Source organism: Candoia aspera, chromosome 1, assembly GCF_035149785.1.
Source record: "Candoia aspera isolate rCanAsp1 chromosome 1, rCanAsp1.hap2, whole genome shotgun sequence".
Classification (NCBI taxonomy): Eukaryota; Metazoa; Chordata; class Lepidosauria; order Squamata; family Boidae; genus Candoia; species Candoia aspera.
Genome location: NC_086153.1, coordinates 136,445,349 through 136,473,103, shown reverse-complemented (window position 1 = coordinate 136,473,103; position 27,755 = coordinate 136,445,349). Strand labels below are relative to the sequence as shown.

General features: G+C 39.3%; 1 protein-coding gene across 3 annotated transcripts; it reads right to left on the bottom strand.

Moving 5' to 3' along the window:
• Window positions 1-325: 325 nt before the first annotated feature.
• Window positions 326-26,700, bottom strand: COLEC11 (collectin subfamily member 11). Of its 3 annotated transcripts, XM_063314131.1 has the most exons (7): window positions 26,120-26,700; window positions 22,699-22,848; window positions 15,870-15,941; window positions 6,996-7,067; window positions 5,405-5,458; window positions 4,413-4,508; window positions 326-4,263 (listed from the first exon to the last, which is right to left on the bottom strand). In XM_063314131.1, the coding sequence occupies exons 2-7, from the start codon at window positions 22,826-22,828 to the stop codon at window positions 3,854-3,856; spliced, it is 834 nt and encodes a 277-aa protein (XP_063170201.1). In that variant the 5' UTR covers window positions 22,829-22,848; window positions 26,120-26,700; the 3' UTR covers window positions 326-3,853. The 3 variants fall into 3 exon arrangements, with proteins under 3 accessions (XP_063170201.1, XP_063170179.1, XP_063170190.1); XM_063314109.1 differs by lacking the exon at window positions 26,120-26,700 and having other exon boundaries at window positions 22,699-25,127; XM_063314120.1 differs by lacking the exon at window positions 26,120-26,700 and having other exon boundaries at window positions 326-4,245; window positions 22,699-24,600.
• Window positions 26,701-27,755: the final 1,055 nt, after the last annotated feature.

Here is a 27,755-nt window from a genome sequence, read left to right as displayed (position 1 = left end):
GAATAATTGGAAAGTGAGAACAAAGGCTCACAAGTTCTGGTCCCAGAGTTGCATATAAAGCATTGCATGTGGTCCTCCTTGATAGGGCTCAAGATCTGCTGCCAAAACATAATGTTTAACATGGCAAAAAGGGAATAGTTGGCTACATGGACAGTATAATTTACTTGTGGAAAGAGAACCATCTGTAATAGGGATAAGAAGTCAAACTTTGTAAAGGTAGATAAATTACCAGGTAACTTCTCTTAAAAATTTATTAGTGGTACACTATCGGATTTCAGCTTTTGCAGCAAGGTATTTGGGAGCAGGAGAAAAACTCACAACAAAATAAGATGAAACTTTTTATTTTCTTATGCATATGATGTTAACAATAATTATTTTGAAAACAAACATACAAGAAACAAAATTATTGAGTCATTAATTATTATTTTGCATTCATGTGCTTGTTGCTAACAAGAAGTTTTTCAGAAACACATGTTCTATCTTAGAATCATAGATTGGAAGGATTGGAAAGGTTCTTAATTATCATCTAGTGGAACCTCTTGGCAGTTTGTGTATATTATGCTAAATATGCAAATATTATATCTTAGCCGTTTAAATTTTGAATTATTTGAGATCAGTATTCCATTGGTTTTTTAAAATTTATTTTGGTTGTTTATATCTTTCCTGTATGAGCTCAAGATGCGTTCATAGGTAGGCCATGAAGTACTTCCAATTCAGTTCCGAAAAAGTAGCTTGGAGCACGTGGAAGTGCCAGTGAAGCATCTTGTCTGCAATTCTTTAAAGCAGCTTCATTTTTTCTTGGGACCTTGTGGTCGCCTTCTGGAGCTGTCACATGATCCCAGGGAAAAAATGTAACTCCTTTAATTATGTTCACATCCCCACAAGCACCTTTTGGGGACTGAATCTGAAGCACTGAATAGCACTACTACATAGAACTTCATTTCTCACAACCATCTTGGGAGGTAAGTTGAGTTGGGAGCTAAAGATCCACCCACTCACCAAGTCTGCTTCTGTGGGTCCCCAGGTCCTTATCTAACATCTTTATTCCTAAACCACAAACAACACTCTGAAACAGTTTGTGGGGGCTCACTGGTATAGTGGTGGAGGAAAGCAAGAACAAGTCATGTTAACTGAAAATGTTTTGTTCATCTAATGTACCCTGCAGCTCGCTAGGGCTGGTTCTGCGGTGGCTTATTTAGAAAGCCCATTACAATCAATGTAGATAAGTTTAATATTGCATAGTAAAGTGAGCCTAAAACATAGCTATAATCAATCACAGCAAATATTCAGGTTGCCCATCTTTATGAATTCTATTATATTTATTAAATAAGCATATGCAGTTGGTTATCCAATGACAAGTTTGAAAAAACATTAGTTAACTGGCTCGTTCCCTTGAGCGGCTGTGAAGCTATAAGCCACTGATGCTCATTGTGGGAGAGACAAAGGTAAGGGTTGCTCCAAAAGTCAAGCAGAGTCAGTTAATCAGTTTGAAGTTTTGTCTGCATGCTGGAGTCAATTTTGTAGCTCACTTATATTAATAAATGTATCCCAGTTTACTTCCAGCACTAGCAACCTTGAGAAGCCAATTAAATTAATACTCAGTTCTTACAGCTGGGATTTATCTCGGACTTCACATGGATTTATTTGTACTGATGAAATAAGAAAGAAAATGCTAAATTTAATTTTAATTTCAGTCATTTCATGTGCACCTCCTCGGTTGTAATCCAGGTAGAAGCACATTACATTCAATCGAATGTACTTCTGTCATGGGATTAAGAACTCAGTCATCCTAATTACAGATACAGAACTTCACAAAGAGCTAATAACCAATCTTAGTCTCCGGTGGAGTAAAAGGTTAACATTAAGTTAATTAAGTCAAGTTGCTGCCACTTAATACCAGGATGGGTGATTCTCAGCTTCTCTTTGCCTACAATGGCAAGCATAAAGCAAAGCCATTTTAAAAATTGCTATGTTATCAGATCTAGGATGCAAAGATTACAACTACTATACTAGATGATAACCTAGAGATTTAGAAAACATTAAGCTCTTGCTGCCATCTGCTGGTCATCCAGACTTTTGCAGCCAGGCTTGGTCATCATAAAATTGGATGGACAACGGATCTGCTTGCATTTTTTCTCTAGCCCCCACCATACATAGACACAAGCATGGCAGCTACCCTAAGCCTAAGAAATAAAGTTTTATATGTTCTATAATCTTGCTTCTTTTAATTTTCTATTGTCAAGTTATAAAGTATTAAATGCTACCTAGACTGTTAAGTTAAATTAATTTAGTCCAGGAAAACTGCAGCTGCAAATATTTTTAATGTTAAACATTAAACGTAATAGAGGATATGAGGAACTGGTGTGCTACTTTTCAGAAACTGCTTCTCTCCTGAAGACATTTCATATTTATGAAGCAACATACGACTTCTTGTTTAAAGAACAAGACATTTTGTTTAAAAAAGGAAATCATAGACATATTATTTGAAACACCCTAAAATAGTTGAACATCTTTTATTCATCTCAAAATGTGACAAAAATTGAGGTTTTTTGCCCAGCGGTCTATAGGTTTCTGGACAGAATTAAGTTTAAGGCCAAGTGATTTCAAACAGGTTGGATATGCCTAAGCACTGCCTGGATATGGGCCATATTTATCATAGGAATGCAAATTGTGTCAACTCTGCTCTTCCCTTCTAAAGGGTAAACATTGATATTTGAAATACCTAGATTATATTTACAGCTGTACAATACTAATATCATATACTTCTAAGCATATTATAATCCATCACCTTTTGGAGAAATTAGGGTTAGGGTCAGTTTACAAGCCAACATCTTTTGTTGCTTTTCCTAGTGTTTATATTTTACCTGCCAACGTTCAACAACTTCTCAGTGCCACTATTAAAAGTATTTCATGTGCCAGCTTCTATCAAGGTCATGGCCTATTCATGGCAGCCACAATCAGCTGGGAAGCTCTTTTGCAAAGCCTTATTAAAATAAATGAGTCTTCGTTTCAAAAACTAGTGGATTTGCTGAGTTGCTTTACTGTGGAAAATAGTTTACTGTATTGTTACACCCCTTTGTGTATTGTACAGGAATGGGCCTACATCGTCTCCATCAGCCATATATCTTCACCTATCTAAGAGATGTTTCACACTTTGACCAATTGCATGGACACCCAAACAATGCAGTTCCCCCTAGGAGCATGCGCACACACAGACACACAAAATTTTTTGAGGCAGAAGTACTGAACACATTGTGGGCTCATATCACTTGCAGATAAATTACAGAAGAAGAGATACTTCTCATTCATCATGAAAAAATGAGTTTTTCTGAGATCAAAACACCAAAAATGGTCTTTTATTAATAACAAAAACAAACTCTCATGCCAAATGTGAGTGAAGTAAACACACATAAAAAATATTACCTTCCCTCCCCATAGTGGGTAACTATAGATAGGCATATCTAATATTTAAGGTTTATTTCCTACATTCTTTTTCTCTTACCTGTCCCCCATATACTCACAAGTATGGAGGGAAAGGACCATACTCAAAACCTGCACGAAAGAAAGAGAAATGTTACAAAGCTTTTTCATTGTGCATGTGTTTGTGTGTTGATGGTGGGGTTGCCTGAAAAAATTGGGAATAAAAGTAAAGATGAGGACATCCTGGGACAGTTTTATACACTGATATGAAGAAGATTGCTGGAACATTTAGATCTCATAAACAAGAGATCAACTTCCAATAAAACCAATCCAGAAATGGAGTCCTGATTACAATGATAGTTGGACTGCCCAAGTTATTCACCCCCACCCCCACAAAAAATTCAGATATAGAGCATGGCAGGGGGAAGCTTTATTAAACATTTTCTTTGTCAAATTCACATACAAAATTCATTGTAATGTGACAAGCCACATCATTCCAGCCCCCAGAGGTTATCATTTCTACACAGTCTTCCTCATCATAAGCATTATTTGGTTCTCCGGTGCTCCACTTGTTGAAGGTCTGCATAGGGGATCGGTCCGAGTACACAAAGCTGCCTTCCTTCTCAAGATCATTAATGCCAATGAAAACTCGGCTGAGGCCAGCTTGACTGATGTAAGAAGCAATGAGGTTGTTGGTGGCTTCATCCTTGGGCATGCTCAGGGTCCCTCCTCTTCCTTGGCAGTAGAGCTGGGCATCCACATACCGCTTCTGCTCTTTCACCAGCAGGTACGTCTTATTATCTGTCTCACGCACACCAGCAACAGCTGCGGGGGAGGGCAGTGCTGAAAAGTGAGCACTTGCATTTCTATAAACCCACTTAATGCATTCCATATAAGACAGACACAGCTGACCAACTAAAAAGCAAGCCAGGTTCTTCTGAATGCAATTCCTTATATTTAGGAGGGGGGTATGTTTCCATAAATATCCCTACCTTTTTTAATGAACTTCAGCTCTGTTGTCAGCAAGGTCACTTGATTATCCATTTTACCAATGGCTGTTCGTAGCTGCCCACATTCACAAGGAATACCTAAAGAAGCATAAGAGCAGCATAAGGTAAAGGTAAAGGTTTCCCTCGACGTAAAGTCCAGTCGTGTCCGACTCTAGGGGGCGGTGCTCATCTCCGTTTCTAAGCCTTAGAACCGGCGTTGTCATAGACACTTCCGGGTCCTGTGGCCAGCATGACGACTCGGAACGCCGTTACCTTCCTGCCGAAGCGGTACCTATTGATCTACTCACATTTGCATGTTTTCGAACTGCTAGGTGAGCAGGAGCTGGGACGAGCAACGGGAGCTCACCCCGCCGCGCGGTTTCGAACCGCCGACCTTCCGATTGGCAGCTCAGCGGTTTAACCCGCAGCGCCACCGTGTCCCTATTAAGAGCAGCATAAGGGATTACTTAATGTTACACTCTTTTCCCATCAAGCCCAACCAGATTCTGACAAAAAGCCCATAAGCCGGATATAAGTGCGTTTCTGCAGTACTCTTTCCCCTGTGTTCACCAACAACCAGTCCTGAGTGTTCTATAAACTCATATTTAGATTACACTACTCTGGCTCCAAATGCTCATCTTCTCCACACAGGCTTCCCCATGTAGAAGACCACAGGGATAACTTTTTCTGAACAGGGAACTCAGATACTGTATTCAAGCAGTCCTTTTCTGCTCTGACGCTAAGGTGACCACATTAAACCACTACTATAGCTAGGTTATTCTCACTAAGATTCCTTCCTGTAATCTCCTGCATGATAGGAACCTGTATGGAGACAATAAGAGGCTGCTTCAAATGTGTTACTTGAACATGGGAGGAGGACTTGCACATGCATAGTACTTAGACATAATATGCCTCGTCTTTTCACATAATTTCAGAGTTATTAAATTGCAAAATGGGCCTTGAGAGAGAGTACAGCCAGTTCTGATATAATTTACCTGGATCTCCATTAGGACCAGGTGGGCCTATATCTCCATTATCTCCTTTTTGTCCTAAGAAAGGAAAAACAAAGACAAGCTCCTCAGCAAATGGGATAGCTTTTGTCTGATATCAATACATTATCAAGCTTGGATATTATCTTAATCATACATAACTGGGAAAGTAATGCCTAATGAAACCAAATGTAACTTACACATAAATGTGCTTTAAAATCAAAATATACAAAATTTAATTTTATCAAATGAAATCTGCCCATTTCTTGAAGAAAATACATTCCTGCTAACAGGGATAAAATTTTAAGATGCTTCAGGATTTTTTATTGTGTCACTAGCACTGATAACATTAATGGTTAATAATACTGTTTATTACTGTTTAATAATATTGTTAAATAATACTGTTTATTTACTGTTTAAAGATGCTATCTGTGTTCTCTTTGCAAGTATCCTATCAAAATGCCATTGACAGTGGTATATGTGATGCTGGCATACTAGAAGTACTGGATAATACATTTTATTTTTATATGTAAACTTAATAATTATTAGAGGAGTATGAATGGGTACATAATATGGCAACCTGGGACTCTCCAGATGCAGTGAGAATTCAAATCCAAATATCAATGGCAACTTAGCAAGTCTGTTTGCAGATGTTCCAGAACTTTTCTATAAGATGATCTCCCTGGGTTCCTCCATCCTACCCAACTACACAGTTCATGAGGGTTTTCCTCTCCAAACATTTTTCTCCATACTGGAGGAGAAGGGAAATGGGGCCTCTTCATCTCTTCCTAGATGAAGGCGTGAATGAGATCTGGGGGAGGGCACTGAGAAAGCCAGTCTCCCTCCAGCTTATTTTGGCATGTGTCATAATACCTGCCAATGCTTAAGTGTCCTGGTGATGGTGTTCCGAAAAGCACTAGCCTCATCTCCTTCTCACACTTGCTCACAAGGAAGGAGAGATGGGCTAAATGACAGCCTGGGCTGCTCTAGGTATTAGATTACCATGTGTGAGAATACAAGGGAAGGTATGGGGCACCTCACCCTTGCATTATCTCATATACTTAACCAGCTGTACCAGGACTGTAATAATGAGCTGGGAGTCAAGTCCTTCTTGGCCCTGTCCCACTACACAGCCAAAATGCTGGGTAAACCCCAAGTGGACAGAAGCTGAGAGGACTCCAGTAATTCATTATCTGCACTGGGCATGGCCATGCTTTGTGGGCTTAACTAAAATGCTGAAGTATGATAGTAGATGAACCTGGAACCACACATTAGACGATCTATCACAAAAATAAGTCCTGAAGGACATGACAATAAGCCTTAATCAATGTACTAAACTTTTCTTGATACTAACTTAAAATATACTGGTTAATATAGTTTATAAATAAGTTAATTTGGAATAGATAATATTTCTAATTTTCTCTGACCTGCATCCAAGAAACTCAAATTCATACATATATCATTTTATTGAGGCTTGCATGTGACTTTTAAGTTATTTTTTAAAGTTTATTCTGTAAAAATATTTAAATATATGTCATTAGAAAAATTAAACTTAATATATTGTTCAAAGCTTAGCACAGAATGAAGAAAAATATACCTTTGGAGCCTATGGGACCAATTTTTCCATGTCGTCCCATGCTACCTTTCTGCCCTTTGTCTCCCATTTCTCCTATGATAGATAGATATATAAAATTAAAGGCAAATTAAAAGCATAAGTCTGTTTTTATGGACCTCTAACACCATATCCGTCCTTACATAACATGTCCTAATTAAATACTAGTTAAAGCTAAAAGGAACAGAATTTGCAAGAAAAAGGAGAGGATGAAAAGAAAAAAAATGTATGTTGAAAGAATTACTTCCAGTTATCATGGTCTACAGGGAGAGTGCATCATATTTGCTTGGCCTTTACATGCTAAAGAAAAAAAATAAGCACAGAAATGGTAACTCAAGGAAGAATAGCCTTGAATTGGCCTATGTTCATTTATCAGAGCTTAAAGCTTGAGAGACAATTTAGATTTACAAACGATACTGTATTGGAAAATTTTACTTGAGGGACCATCTCTCCCCAGTTGTTTCTACCTGTCCAATCTGGTCAGGCAGGATGGGCATGCTTTGGATCCTGTTGGCTAAGGAATGACGATTGGTGGGGCCCACAAGACATGCCTTTTCTGCCGTAGCACTTACCCTATGGAACATTTTTCCTCAGGAGATCAGGATGGCCCTGAATCTGTTGGCCTCTCATAAGACTTATGCTCAGGCCTGGGGCCCAGAGTGTGTGCAGGGACCTGTTTCTTGGTTATATTAGTAATGTGGGTTATGATGTTTCTTGACTGCCATGTATTTTAATTTTTATAAAGTTTGTAATTGTTTTTACTTTATTTTAAATTCTGTTCACCACCCAGAGTCACTTGTTGAGATGGTGGCCATATAAATAAAATAAAATAAAATAAATAATTGTAGGCCCTTTCTAGACCCAGGGGTTGCTATGCATATGGGTCAGGGAGCTAAGCTCTGTTCAAGACGAAACACAAGATATTTCTACAGCGTTTCCTCCAGATTGGTAGGGCAGTTTTCTATTAGCAGGATGCCAACATCTCACTTCATAGCTCTGGTGCTTTAATGTTTTGCCCCCATTACCCCTCCCCCATTCTTCACAACCCATGACTGTCAGTTTGTCTTCACTATTCCCCTCTGTCCCACTCTGGAGGAAAGAAAGAGCCACCAGCTCCGCCCACCTCCGCCATCTGGAAGGCCCTCCCCTCCTCCCCCATTTTCAGTCACTTGACTCGAGCAGCATTTAGAGTACTCTCAAACTGGTGTGAAACTGCAAAGGAAGGTAAGGGGGCCAAGGCTGCTGGAAGGAGCCCAAACTCAATACCAAAGAGGAGCATCCTGCAAACCCTAATCCAGTGGGAATGCACAGGCTGCACCTTTGCAAAGCAAGTCTGAGATTCCAGCATCCTCTCCCAATGTGGTGCTGTTCTGGGTAGCTGGCCTACAACTCCTTTCACCTGACCCAGGGTGAACACATTTGGAGGACACTAGGCTGGGAAAGGCTAGATTTCAGCTTAGGTGTAAAATCAATACTGTTTGCAACCAAAAACAAAAGGGACCTTTCCTCTTCCACTACATCCACTTAAAATGTGAGGAGTCTATAATAACCTCAGAAACCCACTCCAGAAAATTCCACAAAGTATGACTGGCATATAGCAATAAGAAGCAGGACAACTTTTCAGTTTTAACAGCAATGTTGTATACTTTATGTGGCAAAACATGGCTGCCTCAGCAATTTTAATGAATAAGAGGCAAACATACACATTACCATGCAAAACCCATTACAAATATTGTCCACAGCTTTTTAGCATTTGACTTTTCCAGCTGATATATATGTACAGTATCAGAATCTACAGAAGGGAGTTAGATCCATTCTCTGAATGCAACTGAAAGAAATATTCTGAAGGAGAAAAATAAACAATTGCTTTACATGTAGATTCATCATGATAAAAGCATTCACTGTTATGCAGGTAGACAGATGTTTGCTTAGTCCCATAAAGCATGTTGGACTCACTCCAAAATGGTCCTTCAGAGCCCAACTGTAGCACTTTTCTGCAACTCTTTAAAACAGCTATTCCTTTTACCAAGATTATGTGGGTTCCTTCTACAGCTGGCACTTGAAAAAATGCAGCTGTTTTAAAGAATTGCAGAAAAGTACTACATTCACCTCCCTCTGCACTTCGAATTGAATCCAAATTTTTGCACTGACTAGGCCCAATTTACACAGAAAGCTAAGAGCCCTTCTATCAGATTTCTAGCTGGTGCCCCTCGATGTCTTAAGACTACAAGATTACTGTGTTGCTTAGGATCACTGAGCACCACAGCCCTAATACATTTGGAGGGTGTTAAACAGAGGAAGGATCTTCCACATCAAATGGCCAGAAGCCTCCAGCAGACTATAGTGCCTGTTTTCTGATAGATGATACAATCATTTAATGAGACACATTCTAGGAACCCATATTCTAGTTTAAGATATTTCATGCTAAAATCCTATACATGTCAACTCAGCAATAAATCCAAATAAATTTAGTGTGAGCCACCCCAAACTGAGCGAACATATTGGATTATAACCTCAGGGCCAGGTTCAATCTGGGCAGACACATGAAAAAATACATGAACTAGTACAGTACTACTTACGATAATCTCAATACCAGATTGTATATGCTTAGCCAACCAATTTTTAAATGTTACCTTTTGTGACAACTCTATTTATTTATTTTTATTTAATTTCTATGCCCATCTCAACAAGTGACTCTGGGTGGCTTACAATCATAAAAAACATAAAACAGTTAAAATAATTGAAATAATTAAAAACAATTAAACAGTACAAAATAAATATATATGGTTGCCAAATAAACAGTGCATAGATGTTAGTATAGCCAAGAAACGGGGCCCTTAACACACGCAGGACCCCAGGCCTGGGCACATAACCAGGTCTTCATGGCCTTATGGAAGGCCAACAGGGTCAGGGACATCCTGATCTCTGAAGGGAGAATATTCCAGAGGGCAGGCGCTATGGCAGAGAAGGCACACCTAGTCCCTGCCAACCAACATTCCCTGGCTGATGGGACCCGCAGCATGCCCAACCTACCAGACCAAATTGGATGGGTAGAAACAACTGCGAGAAGACAGTCCCTTAGGTAACCTGGTCCCAAGCCATGGAGGGCTTTAAAGGTGACAATCAGCACCTTAAATTGCACCCAGAAGCACACCGGCAACCAATGCAGCTCACGTAATGGTGTTACCTGTGTTGAATATCTGACACCATTTACTACCCAGGCAGCCGCATTCTGTACCAGTTGAAGCTTCTGAGTGCTCTTCAAGGGTAGCCCCATGTAGAGCACACTGCAGTAATCCAGATGGGAGATCAGAAGGGCATGAGTGACTGAGCAAAGCCTATTACAAACTGTTGTAAAGAGCTGCCTTTACTGCAAGATTCTAATATTCCTTTTGTGGGTTATTATGGAGGCTGCCAACCATTTTTTATTAATACAAGGATTACACATGAGGGCCTTTTGTGGCTATATAGCAGAAGCATCTAATCAGTGGACACTTTGGAACCTAGCTTGCAGCTCATGACCATTCCAAAAAAAAAAGACACATCATATATGGTATTATCAATTAGCAGATAAGACAGTTATGCATATAGTGAAACAATCTTCCTCATGCTCACTGGGAAGTCTGGGAATTTATTGTCCCAACACTGGTACTGGGGGCACCATCCTTCCCCTCCCCAAACTACAATCCTGAGGGAGAGAAAATAGTTTCTGTGATATAATATCCAGAGCTGCAAAGGAAAGCAGAAACACCCATTTCTATAAATTCTATCTGGAGTTCCCAAATTTGCTGGCCAACTATTCTAGTATTTGAACAGAAGGGAAGAATAATACAGAAGCAGCATGTCTAGGATATCCACCAGATTGGTAATGGCCTTTGTCTTGTGCCCAAGACTGCCAACTCATGATGCCAATCAAGCCTCCAGTGATGGAACTGAGGATGTTCCATCCCACTGTTTTCATTCTTCTGTTCCTCCCAAGGCCAACAATTGTCTTCCATGGGGCTGGACTTGAAATGCAAGGAATGAACCTATCGGGGGGGAACCACACTTGGCAATAAGCTCAAGAGCAGAAAAGAATTAAGCATTGAGAAGGAAGAAGAAAAGTTCATCTGAACTCTTCAGCCCTCCAACTCTCTTTATGGTCTTCCTTACACATAGCTGCTTCTGAAATGAAACAGACACATGTCTAGTTCATAAATATAACTTTATATGTAAACACAGTTAATTTGCTCCTTGTAACAGAAAGACCTTTCTTGCAAACCTTGTACAGTATAGAACATTTATCAACAGTAGCCAGCAAAAGAAAATCTGTGACATAACCAGACGTGACAACTTCACTTATCTCAGGACGTACAAATAGTAATTTGCTGCATTCGTTATCTCATACATTGGTTATCCCACAAGGGAGAAAAAAGATTATAGCAAAGCAAAAAGACAAACTTCATAAGCCTTTTCTTCTCCTCTCTGTCTCAGAGTGCTAGCTGGTGACAGATGATTTCACAAATTACAATTCCTGCACTAAGACTATTTCTAATAATTACACTCGCAATCTGCACAGGAAAGGACAGACAATTTTACATATAAGTCTCTTGCTACAAAGACATAATCTGGAAGATCATAACCGACTGTATCATTCCAGAAGAAGAGCCATTTCTGTGTGTGACTATGGCAAGTGAGTCTTCAGAAACCTCTTAAAATCTATCATGTGATCCTATTTCTAGGCACATTTTAACATTTGTTATTATAGAAGGGTATAATTAAGTGGTCCCTTTAAAAAAAACTATTTTTTTTAAGAAGAAAGAATATTTCAGTCTGGTTTGGAGTATTATTATTTTCTAATAAAGATTCTTGCTTGTTAATACAAAAGTATATCTATATCTTTTCCTTCTTTGAAAACTATTGTGCTATATTCAGTGTTCAGTTATAGCTTCTTTATTTTTGTAAGTGGCTCCTTCTGGATAGGACATCTGGTATTTGAAGTCTAGCAACAGAGTCAATGTAAAGGATCAAATAAAAAGGCTTTGAGTATAAATGGTTTTCTCACATATCTTTCCTTGGTTTACAAAAAATATCTTCCCTTAAAGGCAACCAAAATATTACAGGGCTGGCACAAAAGAGTTACATAAATGTTTGAAATCCAAAAGCATCACAAGAAAATACAATTTTACAAGAGCAGCAATGGATATTTTTTTATCATCCCCATTTTCTCGTGATACTCAAGGAAACATCATTTGTTCCAAACATTTGCATCCCAAAACCCAATTAAACTGCTTCCTGAATGTGGAAAGCATCATTTAATTCTGTGCTCAAAAATAATTAATCCTTATTGAGATTAATTGGATTCCCTCCCAAGGATTTAAGCCTACACGGGACAGATAATTCCTTTCCACACTGTTTATTCCCAAAAAATTCTATTCAGACTGTTAAGAATTCTGAATGTGGAGATCCCACTTAAATTGTCATAATTATTTTTTAAAAATATAAATTGAAACAAAGATTCTCTCCACCAGAAGCTGGCATCATTTTCTTTTTTAGTTTCTGAGGACATAGTTCCTTCTATCCAGCATTACTGTCATTTACAGTCATGCAAAAAGGGCAAGAATTAATGAACCTTTTTGAGCAATATTTTATGGTGGAAAGGCAGAGATATAAATTAAATAAATAAGAATATATGACCATGGTTGCATCAGAGAATTATGGTGATGCCAGAAAAAACTGAAATGGTAGAATTGTTATATTCCTGGCTCTTCACTTCTTCAGTTCCTGTGGTTATTAATCATTTTTTCTTTTGGCAAGAAAGCAACCCCCATATCAATGTATTGTTATACAGTATTCAGCCTTATTACATCTGGAGATAAAGCTTGCATTCCAGAAAGGGAATTGGTGGAAAGTAGAAATATGCATATATTAGACATAATTCATAGTCAGAAACCATCTGTAAACCTTTCTTCTCATTATTCTTTAGCAACTATATGATACAGTGACATAAAACTGTACCACCTAAAAATGTGACAACCTATGTTAAAATGCATGCAGATCAGTAGACTAACTTGCAGGCTGATGTCCTTTACTTGACAGATGAATGGAAAGATCTATGCTTAATGTACTACGGAACACGACACATGATCATCGTCTAAATTAGTAACTACAACAACATCTTGGGTCAATGTATTCCAAAAATTATCCCTTATTTTGCTCAGATGGAACAGGAAAGATTGTATAAAGACGAAGTATGGAATTGCAGTTTACCAGACACAAAAAGACGAAGAGCTTTTCCAGATTATGACATTAAAATACTATCCACCTGTCCTTTGTTGCCAGCCCATTATTATGGTATAAACTGTGCTGTGCCCATTGTCAAGCCCCAGTTTCCCAACAGCAGCAAGACTAGCAAAAGGTGGACTTATCACCTATTGTGAACCATGTTAAGGAAAGCGATTGATGGATTCCTTCAGCTTTTTTCCCCCTCTTCTCACTTGCTGGTGGGAAAAGCAGCCACCAGTCACTCTCCTAACATGGGGTGGGGCAGGACTGGACAAGTGTAGGAGGTGCTTAGAATGGTAGGTTTAGCTACCAGTCAGTTGCCCCAAAACAGGTTGCAGGTAGGGTGAAGTGGGTGGAGCGCTCCCAATACTCTTGCTGGATATTCTCTCTCCTCTACAATTGTGACCTCTCAGTCAAGCTATTTTTGAACCCAAACGTAGTACTGTTCTGCAAAAGCACTAAACCCATGTTTAAAAATAGCCTGGTTGACAGGCAACAAAGGCAAAAGAGAGAGGAGGCTCGTGGGGTGAAGCAGGAAGTAACAATAAGTGATTTTTTTTTTAAACTAATGCTGCAAGGGACTAGTTGTGCTGGCAGAAAGTCATCAGGGAATTCTATTCTGATCTCATGTCCAGCAGCCCCTGAAAATAACCCATGGACAGCTGTGGAGAACATGCAACTGTATTTGGCATGCATATGTAACAGCATTCATCACCATGGTACTAGTGTCACCAAGTCTAGAATTCAGTTGGCAAAATGGTGCTACCGCCCCCAAACCCCTCAAAAGTAATAACATCAGTAAAAAGCATGGCCACAGTAAGCATCTTATCAGCAAAAGCAGCAAAAACCCATAATGCACCCAATGGTGATGGAACTAGCAATCTGCAGAGGGCAGCAGTGAGCTCTCTTCCAGTTTAAACTCAGCTTTTGTGCAACACAGAACTAGCCCTCTCTAAGATAGAGCTTTTCAAAACACATGTCTAACTCCTGCTTAAAGAAACAGGTCTCAGACTAAAGAATGCTAAATCATGTTTCAAGACCTGGTCAGGCTTTATATATTGCTATGCCTTTGTGGAAGCCCAGTGCCTGGTCTCTTCTGCCACCCATGCCACAACGACCCTGGGCTATTCCCAGCGATGGGAGGGGAGGGGACAAGCTCACAGCAACCTAAAACGGCCCAGAGATGCTGAGCAGACCTCACCCTGACTACATCAGCTACCCCATTGTTGTGAAGGATGCCAGATCGTGCAAAAGGTGAAAGGTCCCCTGTGCAAGCACTGAGTCATGTCTGACCTTTTGGGGGGACACAGCTTTCGTGACATTTTCTTGGCAGACTATATCTGGGTGGTTTGTCATTACCTTCCCCAATCATCACCTACCCCAACAAGCTGGGGAAGATCATACGCAGAATAATAATTGTGGCTGGAGAAGAGGGGAAACGCTGCTTTAAAACTGAAAGAGTTAAGAATGACTTTAAGCTGCCTCAGCAGTAGGGTAAGGATGAGATGAAAGCAACATTATGAAGACATGTGGAAAAAAGTGATCATGGGGGCTTATTGTGCTGTGGTTAGGGAAACATGAGAAAACCCTTTTTGAACAACTCTGGACTCTTAAAAGGCTTGGTGAAACCAAGTCTAGCATGCTTAAGATTTAAAATGCAGTATATCTTGTTACAATGAGACAAGCTCGTGATTCCCAATTCACATTGTGTCCCATAACTTTGGTGAAATTTTCAGGGCGCAGGTTCACAGCTTGAGGCTTCAAGGACAAATGTTTTGATGTAGCCTCCCAAAACACCTTCAGAAGTCACTGCCAAATCATAAATTTTAATGTAACAGTAGGTAAAAATTATTAAACAGACCATGAATAATGACAATAGCTGCTTTAAATCGTTATTTTTTTCTTAGCCTCCCCCAGTTTTTGGAATTGGGCCTAGAATATCACTGATAATCCAGCTACTATATGGCCCTCATCTTGCAGAGTTGTAAACCACTAAGTGATGTCCATTTGGTTTTTAATATATTTATGGATCAACGTATAAGGAATTCTTGAGGTGATGTTAAATGTATGTTAGTTGAGGCATTAATGTAGGTATCTTTTGGTAAGTAGATGGTGCTATGCTATTGGCTGACAGCCTGAATGATCCTGTTTTCCCCACAACCACAACTCTGCGAGGTGGATTGGGCCAAGAGAGAGGGACTAGCCCAAAGTCACCCAGCCGGCTTTCATGCCTAAGGCGGGACTAGAACTCACCATCTCCTGGATTCTAGCCCGGTGCCTTAACCACTAGTAGGCCAACCTGGCTCTTCCTAATTCGAGCTACCAAAAGAAGGGGAGCAGATCTAAATGCTTCAATATTTTTATACCTTCCACTACAAATCTCAATCAACACAACATAATTCTCAAATAAACCATTCCACCTGAAGGCTAGTTTTAATAAACCAAGAACTTAAGGTTGAGTTTGATTAGGTACAAACCTACATAAGCAACTATAACATTAAGATAATATACAAAAAAGTTTGATATAAGAGATTACTCTCCATTTATCATTAGGCAATATGAACATGTTTAATCCATTTTTAAAATAAGATTTACCTTTTTCCCCTGGAGGTCCAACTCGTCCAGGGCGGCCTGGAGCACCTTTTTCCCCCTTTTCTCCATTTTCTCCTATTATGTAATAAAACATGAGGTAAAACAAAACAAATTATTCAAAACTCAAGTAACTTTTGTAATGAAAATGACAGCATCATTAAGGTTAACTTCGTCATATGTGGTGTTCATTTTCTCATTGCTTCAGCATTTGAGCTCCATCATTTTTTACATTTAGGAGAGAGTTTTAAAAAAAGAGGTAAAACCCAGAAAACATAGGTGTTTTCCTACAGGACCTCAAACTTTATAAACAATGAGAACATAAGGGTTTTAAAAAGAAAGGCTAAGAGAAAGGCATATATGCAAATAACTAATAGAAGGTGAGAAGTCGTTTGGCTTTTGGCTACCGGATCTGGTCTGCAAAAACTAGACGGCAAGAAGGAATCAGAGATCTCTCTACCTCTTTCCTGACACCTTGTGATTGTCCAGATTTTTACGGCCAGAGCTAATAGCCATAATTTTGTTTCAGATAATAAGCCACTCTTTCCAATTTTGTCTTTCTGGGGCAAAGACTATACTCATCACTATACTCTACAATCACAGAATGACTTTATTTATTTATTCATTCATTCATTCATTCATTCATTCAATTTATATAACCACCCATCTCAAACCAGTGAGTCTAGGTGGCTAACAGTCATAAAAACAGTCAACAATTAAAACAGTACAAAATAAATTAAATACAAATAGCAGCCAAGGGATATTTAAATCCATCAGTGTCAGCACAACCAAACATACCACATATCCAGGCAAGGCTATTGCAAATAATAAGTTGCTGAACAGATCCTCTTCATTTACTCAATTCCCATTCTGTCAATTTTTACTTTAAAAATGTTAAGACATCAGGCTCCTTAACCTATCGTATAGAACAAGTTAATAGGTATCACATCTCACCACAAAACAGAGTAGTAAAGGTCCTTGAGATGTCCTCAGATATAATAACTAAATCTCATCTCCTTAGGAGAAAAAATAAACTGTAAGGACTGTTCTGGGTATGGAGTGCAGCAGCCAGGTCACTCTTGGCAAGTAGCCAGGGTCTAACCAAGAATATTATTGTCTGAGGTAAGGATGAATGAGTCCTTCACCCAAAAGTTCTGTTAATGTGAGTGCATCCTTCACTGTACGGAGGACAGCTGGCAGGCATAGCAAGTGTAGAGCAGGCTTCCTGTCCTCTAAGAGCAAGGAAGAGATAGTAGGATGCAGCTGCTGCCCTTTCCTATCACTACACATTTATTGCCAGGGACAGCAATATCATGCTGTCTAGGGCAACTAGCTTTTGGCAATACAACCTCAGACACAAGGCCATTCCAGATGAGGTGGCTCCTTGGTTTAATTTCTTAGTACCCTCAGAAGCTGCTGCCAACACCTCCCAGAAGAAGAAATATGATTGTTGTGCAGTACTAAGACTCAAGCTGCACAGAAGTCAAGGGCACACTGGATTTCAGCCAACAGATGAAAGACTCTATATCTCATTAGTGCACATCTAAGGCAGGCAGATACCCCTCTGACAGTTTAGATCAGGCACTGATGGCTTTTTAGAGATTTTACATTAGCTGCAGTCTTCGCAGGCCATTTTGTGCTTCACTGCATTTCTTCATCAATCTCCCTCACCATTATGACTACAGCTTCTAATTAGACAGGCTATGCAGAAGCATGAACAAATTTGGGGTTGTTTTTTCCTTCAGGCTTTCAATTTTTTAGTTTTATATCTCAGTGTTCTTGATAACAGTGCAATTATTGCTGGAACTCAAGAATTGTGTGTGCTAACAACTATAACTCTTAGCCCTGGTGTGGTATATTTTAATTTTTTTTTTTCGCAAAACGCTGCCAATTGTTGAGACAGACTGAGCGAAGCAGTGCAATTTTTCTAACTTTCAACTTTTACAAATAGGGAAACTAAGGTAGACAACTTTCAGTGATTTCCAAAGGGCAAAGAAGGGGTCAAGATGTAAAGATGAATGCATAGTTTGTGCTCTGAAATTGGGATGATTTCTTTTGATAAGAAATACCATATGCAATCTCATTATCAAGCAAACGCCTCCAATTTAATATTACTGTCCATTTTTTCTTCTAGGGAGCCATATTCTTTCTTTGACATTACCTTTGAAAAAGATCAAGATAAATAGGAAGGGCAGAAATCAGCCCTTTTCATTACAGAAGAGGCATTCCAGAAAGCCAAGGAAGCATTCTTAGGTGGTGTCCAAGGACAGACTGCTGGAGCAGGTGAGAAGCCCCTGTGCGCCTTCCTCCCCCTCCCTTCGTGGCCCTCCCCCATTGTCAGGGCAACCTAGCTGCCAATCAAACAGCAGCACTGGGAGGAGGGAAGGAGGAGGAAAGACAAGATGGCTGCCTGGGAGCTTTGCAGCCATAGGCTGAATAAACAGAGCCAAAGCCCAGGAGTCAAAGTAAAGGGGAAAACTAAAAGCTAGACAGCCCTGATGAGAAGAGGCAACAGGAAAGTAGGCAGCAGCTGAGAAAACTGGGGAGAGAGACATGTTTATTTTCTTCCCTCATACTGGCATGAGGTAAAAGCTCTTCAAGCTGTTTCCCTCAGATGGAGCAAAGATTTGGAAGAATCAAGAAGACCAGTCAGGAACAAACAAGCGGAAAAAGATGAAGAAAAAATAAAGACTTTGACAGGACAGAAATGGAAAGGAGAAACTAAAAAAAAAGACAGATCAAACTCTGTAGAAAACAAGTACTGTATAGCAATAAAGAAAGTGACAATAGAAATATACAGGGATTAAGACAACAGAAATAGAGAGGTCAGCAACAAACAAAGGATATAGAAAGATATGAGCATTTTTTAAGCTTTTCTTTTGTAGAATAAAAGTCTTTGCCCCATCCCCAGCTATGAAGGGATACAAAAACCCAGTCAACTGTCCAAATTTCCAGCATTTTGTTATCTATTGGGTCTGCATCAATCTAGTTAATGGTGGTTAAAAAAAAACCTGTGGCAGAAAGCTATGCTTTCCCATCATACATGCAACACTTCAATAGAAAGAAGTGAAGAAGAAAACAATAGCTACATTCATGTGTTGGTCTAACCCAGGGTTTGTGGAACAAGTCACACTGGGTTCAGATTATGAATAAGCACAAAGTGGCTTATTGGCTGAACTCACTTATAACACCAGCATCCAGACATTAGTGAAGATTTGTTAGCCATGGTGTGTTAAATAAGCCAGAGTCGATCTTACAGCTGAGAAAAGCAGTTATGGCTCCACTGGCCAATTTCTGTTTTATTTCCTCCATTTTTCAGTATTCCAAATGTCCTCACAATAATAAAAGCCTGCATGGGTTATGCTTTCCTTTTTTGGAAAGTGTAAATTTTCTTCGCATCTTCATAAGAACTTTGTGACATGTATGTTTACCTGTACTTTTGTGGAACTGAGTTTTCTTACGTGTTTGTGGGTGTACATTCATAGGCATTTCTCAGAGTATGAGTTTTGTTTTATGAGTATGAGTTTTGAGAGTTTCTTGCTGAAATTTGCTGGCTACTGTGTAGAGTGTATTTTGCTTATGTGAATCTTTCATTACATTCTCTTCCATGAAATGGTTATTTGGAAGTCAAGATTTCCCATCTCTGCAATTTAGTTGGACGAGTGGTTCCTTTTGAAACTGCTCTTGCCTTACACTTCTGTGCAAAAGGCTTGGAAGCAAATTTCAGACATCCTTGGATAAAAACAAGATAAAATTTGCAAATCAACTTGAATCTATGATTTTTAAGTCAATTTTGTATTAGGTTTCTTTACCAAAACTAAACCTCTGTTTATTTCTGGTGGTATATTCAGACATTCAAATGAATCCTAACCATTTTTGTTGATTTTTTATTGAATGTATTTTCTGTGTTCAGTTCAGGATTTACTGTATTCTTAATTCCAATTCTATCCTTACAATATCCCTATGAGAAAGTAAGGAAAATAAATCCTTAGTTTATTTGAAAATCATGCCAATACTTCTTTATTTTCCCACAAAACCATCACCCATATTATATTACTTCCTCTGCCTTATCACTTCATGTTCAAAGGCTTTTTTCTTCTACTGCATAATGCTTGGCCCCTGGTTCACAAGTACTGTGGGACAAACACCCAGATATTTATTTGAGCAGACCTTCTTGCTAAGAAAGGGAGTGAGAATGCACATCAGCAAAAACAGATTTTACACTAGAGATCTACAATAATTTAATAATAGAGGTGTGCATGAAATAGAAAATAAATTGTGTTTCAAACTTAGAACAAAAGAATCCCATGCAAATTGTTGCATTAGGATGTTTCAAGTTGGCTGTGTTCTAACAGATAAAAACTTGGAACAGCTTGAGCAGAACAAAGTTCAAAATATTTTGAGTATTCTGATCATTGGAAATAAAAGGACCATGGGTCTCCTGAATAAGTGGGTGTCATGATCACCGTTGCGATGCTTGTGACATCGCAATGGCTCACATAACAATACAGGGAAATGGGTACCGGGCGGATTAAGGGAAAAGGCAACTAGCTAACAAAAGAGAGCAACAGGTGCTGGCAACAAAGTATCGACTCTAGCCGGAGGTGCAGAAGAGAGAGATACAATGTTGCAAAGAAGGTAATTGACAAGACCAGACCACGAGGCGCGCCCGAGCTGTCAAAAAGATTACGAACCTGATTGCCCGGCAATGAACCATCACCGGCCGGGAAAACAGTCAAGGAAACGCCTGAGGCACAGGAGGGGCTCCACGACCCCTCACCTACCGGCAACAGAACCAACGGGGCTCGGGGCGCACCCGGAGTAAGAAGGGGTGGAGCGCTGACCGGCACGGGCTATTTAAATCCCGTTCCGGCGCGCTCCACTCACTCTCAGCTTTTCTAAGGGCATGCATCCTATACTCAAATAAAACCAGAACCTAAGCCTACGCTAGCGTCTGTGTTTTTACTGGGTAGCAGGCGGAGCCTGACAGTGCGATGGGAGACCATGGTGATTGCTACCTGATATCCAAACTGCAAAAATCTGATAAAGAGGATACTTTACTTTAAAAAAAAATAAGTATCCATAAAAGACACAGCCCTTTCCTCACTTGCTGAAAAATTTAGATCAGAAGCAAGCATCCCATCCCACTTCTTAAACACAGAGAACAGGCAGAGGTCTTTTCAGTTACTTTAAATAAACTCTGGGTCACTCAGATGTTTTTTTCATGAGTGCAAAAAATGCTGACATTTTTTAATTGCATGAATAACTGTAAAACAACAAAATACAAGAAACAGGCATGGCCATTTTGAGTTGGAATGTTTTGTATATGTATAATAATTACACTGCTTGGATTCAGTTCAAGGGTACATTTTGGAGACAGGGAGCTATTTCTAGCAAAACTAACCCAAATATGATTCCATCTTTTAGGGTGAATTCATGATGATGACATTAAAGCAGTAAGAGGCACCACAGCATTTTAGATAAAGTTTTATTGTGGCATGAGTTGCTTCTGAAATTGATTTATTTCATCCAATGCATGGAGCAGGCAGAGAACGCGATAATGCAGTACAATGGATAACAAGCTCACTAAACAGTTAACAAGAATAAAAAAATTACATCCTGACAGCACTAAAAGTAAATTAGAACACACTAAATAACCAAAAAATAATTTGCATTACTGGAATACTGTGAAATTAAAAATTAACAGTGGCTGCTAACACCAACTTGGGGCCACTGTCCTAGCAATCATTTAGCTATATTTGTATTGATAATAGATCTGATGTAAATTTTGCTAATTCAAGTGGTCCCTTTAATATTTTTAAAATTATCTCAAAATCAGAGGCAGTATATTTACACATGACAGTTTTCTGTAAGATCTTTGATACAAAGAACAAGAATAAAAAGCCAAAAAATAGCCCAAAGGGTTTCTATTTCTCCTACAATTGTACCGTCAAGTGTATGAGGGTGTTGTGTTGCCTTTTATTTTTGTTTTGTATCATAAGGTCTCCCAACTTTATTCCAATTAAACTACAGTTGTGCCTTACACTGTTGATGATTCTTATTTCCATGATAAAACACCCAACACCAGTTAATCACTACATAACAAATTATTGATCAAGGCACTGGGATAGTCCAGATAAGAAGCTAGTGATATTTTTTTCTGAGCTTGGGCAATTCTAAGCCCAGAATATGGTTAAAGTAGAGAACTCACGAGCAAATCAATAATAACTATGGGCATACCATTTCCAAAATCTCCAACCTCTCTCTAACCTTTCCCCTTTCAAATATGATAACAAATGATCAAGTAATGCAATCACAGAATGAGTTAAGACAAACCAGCCAACATATATGTAAGATATAAGGCCTCTCTGTTACTGTCCTCCAAATTCTACATTCTGTTTATCCAAATTAGACCCATTCTGTTCTAAAATATTTGTTAGCTTTTTGTTGGTGTCCAGGTATCAGTATGTTTTTTAAGAAACTGAAATTTTGTGAGTGAAGCAGAAAATGTCTCTGGGGCCAGTATCCAAGCAAATTAGAGAGATATATCTAGTATAGTACATCAAATAAGATTTGTGTGGTTGCTTATTAGGAATTCTGTGGAAGGATTGTTTATGACCATCCAAAGCCCTCTGTGGTTGTTTGCGGATCTGCAACTCAAATGATTGTTGCATTATGATGAGCCAATTTCCCCAGACTTGGAAAGCTTTAGAGAGAAGTTGGCATATTTCACTAAGAGAATGCAACCCCCCTAAGAATTGCTAGAATGCCATGAGAACAATAAAGGTGAAGAAGGAAGGTCTGACTTATTTATGGGGAGAGATACACACATTACCTTTGAGGCCTGGAACCAGAATCTGAACAGAGCAGGATTCTTCTGCAATATGCTGAGCATATCCAGATCTTGGCAGAGACAGGAAGGCAAGGCTAATTACAGAGACAAAGAAAACCAGATCACTCTTCATAATGAGCTTGTCCCTTACTCCTAAAGGGAGGAAAAATGAATAAACCATTAACAGGGATTCCAAAGACTTTGAACAGTTCTAGTGTGTTGACTGTCTTCTAGGGACACAATAATCTTTATACCATATAAAAAAATACCTTGAATACATGATAGCTTGCTAACTAGGTTGCAAAGTTGTTGCTATCATTTGGTAATATTTACAGATATTTTATTGGGAAGAGGCATTCACATTTCATTAAAGTGAGAGTCTTTGCAACACAAATATATTTTTCCCTAGATCTCCTAATTTGTATGTGAAGCAAGAGAAAGGGACTTGGCTTGGAAAAGCTTATGCTTGTTCAAAATCCCCAGGAAAAATTTAAAAAGAAAAAAAGGAAAGAATGTTCCATCATACACACTCACATAGAAGGATTGGAAAGAAAAGCCTAATTCAGTGTGCATGATGAGAGAGATCTACACACAGGTTCCCTGGGGAAAGCTGACTCATATTTCCACCCTACTGAAAAAGTTCAGTTGAAGGAAAAACAAGCATCTTCAGGAAAGATCCCAAGTCCTAATCATTTGGACATTTTGGGAAAATTTATAAAATTGACTTTTCCTTCAATTTCTTACTCAAGTAAGAGAATAACTGCTAAGATATTTCTTGTTTTCAAATGAAGCCAACACACCCATGTCTAGACTTGGGCAGGAAAGGGTGGCAATGCACTCAACTCAGTTTTTGGCCTCTACTAATCTAAATCGGTTCACATAGCATGCCACAAAGGTGGAATACTGTAGGCACTGGGGAAAAAGACAAGAACTCTCCTTTCTGTCCTCTGTTCTCAAATTGTAAGATTCACTTATAATTCTATGACACTACTGAACTATTTTCTAGGAACAGGGCATCAAGGTTTGTTTGAGATTTTCAAGCACTGCATGCCAACCTTGTGGGCAATACAATTTCTTCTCAGTAAATTTAAATGATATAATACCTAAACTCTGGCACTTCTGGAATGGGTTTCAAAGCTAAAATTTGAGGTGCTCTATTACTGATCTTCATTTCTGTTCAAATAATATTTTATGTGTGGGTTAGGGCATGGAGAACAGTATAACTAGATTTTTCCCAATAATAACTTGATTTATACAATACACTGAACCACAAACTACCTAACCACATTTTAGTCCAGTTAGTACATTAGCTGAACCTTGTCATTAATTTATGGTTGAGTGCATGTCATTAATTTATGGTTGAGTGCGTGTCATGCAAACCAAGAAAACTAAATTAACTGAATTAAGGATCAGATGGATAAGGCTGCTGTGAATCACATACTATATGGATTCAGCAAGCTCACCTTCATGGTGCAAGAACCCAACAGCCTTTGATATTAAAAATAAAATAAACCAGCATGGGGTAGCTGACAAGGACAAGAAGCAACCCTTCCTTTTTTTGTGAATTTTGCTCTTCTAAAATTAGCTGCTGCTTAATCTCTTCATCATTCTTTTCTCAGGTCAGTGACTTTTCCTAATTGTATTAGATCTTCAGAGCAGCTTGGTCTCATACTTTCCCAACACCAACCTTTCATATGCATTGAACCAGCCATCGTACTTTTTATCCAACATGTCAGGAGGGTACCATGTTCAAGACAAGACAGAGAAACAAAAACAGGGGTCTGATCACTTTCTTTGTTTCCTCAGAACCACTCCTAACCCACAAAGCTTTAGCAAGCAAGGTCTGCTGGGCAAGAAAATATCCAGAAGCTTGGAAATTATAGTCTGAAGATTCTCTTTAAATATTCCTGAAGTGAGTATTTTGTGCCTAGGAGGGTGACTGTTAAGTGACTTGAAAGCATGGATGGTTTTGCCATGAAACTACATGGGTGTGCCTGGGCTATTTAGCAATTATCCAAGCATGCAACAGATGTTTGTAGATATACAGCTCCATATAATCAGGAAATCAAAATCTACCTAAGAAGTCCCTGGTGGCTTTGGTAGTGTCTTGAAAGGTTTAAGGTAATTATTGCAATTCTGCTTTAATAAACTGTTTCTCCCCTACCCTCTTTCTCTCATCTTCCTTTATATACAAAGAATTCTGTTTTCTCTATAACTTATTCCCCTACATGCTATTTGCTCTTTTGTGGATTGAAAAGTGTTCTGGAGGTGGGGTACACATAATTCATTGTGTAGATTTGTTTCCTTTAGAGGGAAAACAACCAGACAATTCTCAGTGCCTACAAGAACAGTTACAGTATTTTAAATTTATCCTTTTCTCTGATCTTTTGTTTCCCTGATTCTTTTACTTTTCTTCATCTCCACATTTTCCTACTCTGCCAACCCATCTATTTGCCATTTTTTTTACTATTTTCAAAGCTCTTTCATCTTGTGTTTTTGTTTCTTCAATTTAGTTTTCCTTTTTGTTCCTTTTCCTGCAATAGGCTTTCTTAGAAGTAACACTTCATTTTAGCTAACTGCACCAAAACAGAGGTCCACAATGTTTTTCCAAAGCAGAGAGATGTATTCCAAAAATTGGCTAGAGGTAGTAGTATGGTACAAGAAACCTGCTTGTGAGAATGCACAGGGTATCTCACGTTCAGTCCTGAGTGACCCCAACCTGCAGTCACTGACTAGAAATCAGTGTTCAAAGTAAGAGACTATAAATTATAGCCTAGTTGGAAGTTATAACTGTATAGTTTGCCTATCTGAAGAACGCTAGTTTAGGGAAGGATGCTCCAGATCTCTAGCAGCTACTTGACAGGAAAAATTAAATTTGGAGCACTGCACTGTATTCCACACTCCTTAACCAACACCCCATACTCTGTAGACCTTAACAATGCGGAGGCAGGGGAGAGGGAAGACCCAGAATCAAACTGCTCAATTCCAGATATTGTACAGGTTGAGAAGACTATGCTTTGTACTCTGTATTTGTCTCTTAACTAGCTCCTACATTTTTTTTCCTTTTACCACTCAGTATTCCCTTTCTGCTTTCTGCTACACCCTCTGTACCAAGAAGCAACTCATTTGTAATGGCACAGTGTAAAATCAAAAAATATACTCCTATGCAGTCCTGAACCCCATATAAATCCATTTCAGATGCTGAATAGCTTTTTAAAATGTAAAGATGCGAGGCAGTCTTCTGCATTCCATGACATTAGATGATCCACATTGCAACAGCTCCAGACTGATCCCAACTCAGCCCTGATCGGAAAGTCAGCAGTCTCCTCTTTATCCAGCATCCATGAAAAAAACAAATGTTACTCAGCCTACTCTCTTTTAAGCTGGGGTTTGGGGCTGGCGCAACCGCCTTAGCATCACCTACCTTAGATTTGCTGAGTGAAGAGGCGCCGTAGCTGAGCTGCTGACTGAAAGGGGACTGCACCACAGATGGACCTCATTGCTACTATTTACAAAAGCCCGATAGGTTTTAATTTGAAGCGGGCTCAACTCCTGCTCTTCGACATTCAGCAAATCAGGCCCAACCGTTTGCAAGCGTTATCTATAAACAGCTTCCTGTTTGAAACAGCTCAGCTGTCCAGCAGGACGTTAATTAGGAGCAAAATGTGTGGGAACGTGGCAACGACCCATGATATAAACGGCTGCTTTTGGCAGGGCACATTTTTGGGAATGCAGGACGCTTCTCTTTTCGCAGCTCGCCTTCCCATGAAAAGAAGCCCCTTCGTTAACTCTTTCAAGCCTAGGCCAGATAGCAGCCATGTGAACAGGATCCTAGTGGAGCAAAGCTCTTCCTTGGTTTTGAGCTTGGATATTCAGAAAGACCATAAGGCCCCGGAGCTAAGACGTGACAAAAACGTTGACTTTACACATAAGGAGTGTGTGAATTCTGGCTGGTGCAACTTTGGTTAGAGTCAGGAATCTTTGGCTCTTTGGGAAAATAGCATCGTGGATAGAAAGATTTCACACTGTTCCTTCCTTAATGCATTTGCTCTTTATGCAGGGATTTTTAACACAGTAACATGCCTGTTCTGAACTGGCACAGTCCTGAATGCCATGACCTCCTCCTGCAGGAAATGTAGATGATTTTATGGATTATTTCAGAAAACTTCTCACCACTCCTCAGTAGCCTGCAGTGCAAAACTTCAGTAAAGTCCCCATAGTCTGGCATAGACTACATTACAAAAAAGAGCTAAATCGCATTCTTCCTTTTTCCCAACCCATACCAACATCAGCCTGTGATAGGAAGACATCATCTTGGTATTTTATGTTTCCCCAAGGTGGGCAATCTGAAGTTCCAGGTTCCTTTCTTGAGCCCCTGCCTAACATTACTGAAAAATGGTGGTGTTCCTTCCTCCAACACTGAAACAGGAAAAGCTCAACAACTGCTGCAGGTCCTAAAATAGTCTTAATCAAGTTTTAAAACAGTATCCCCAAAACCCTCTCAGAACCCCATGAAATTCTGGCCAAAACACACATTATATCAATGTTGCCTGTCCTCACTGTGGATCCTGCAAGCCCAAACTGTTCATGAGCACATCCACCAAAAGATTGTCAACCTACCTTAATATTACCTACCCCAAACTAGTGTCCTCCAAACATATTGAGACTACAAGTCACAGAATTCCTATCTAAAGTCTATAAAGATCTTTGAATTAGAAATCTAAACTAGACATTCCAATTAACCTATTGACCTATTTAGTTCATCTCTGTCCTTATCTAAAACCCACATGGCAAAACTCTGCTAACAATTCCTACAATAGTGAATAAGGAATTGCATGCCTCAGCAGACTTGTAGTACCTAGCTGACCTTGGCTGATTTTGAAAAAGCAGAGACAGACCTGGGTAAATTTGGACAGGAGACCACTAGGGAATCCCAGGGCTGTAGTTTACTCTGAGAGGTTGATAAAACGTAGAAGCATTGGCAATTGCTTTCAATCAGTATCATGCTTAGAAAACTGATAGCTGTGTCCATGTATTCACCTGGACTTGCACTCCACTCA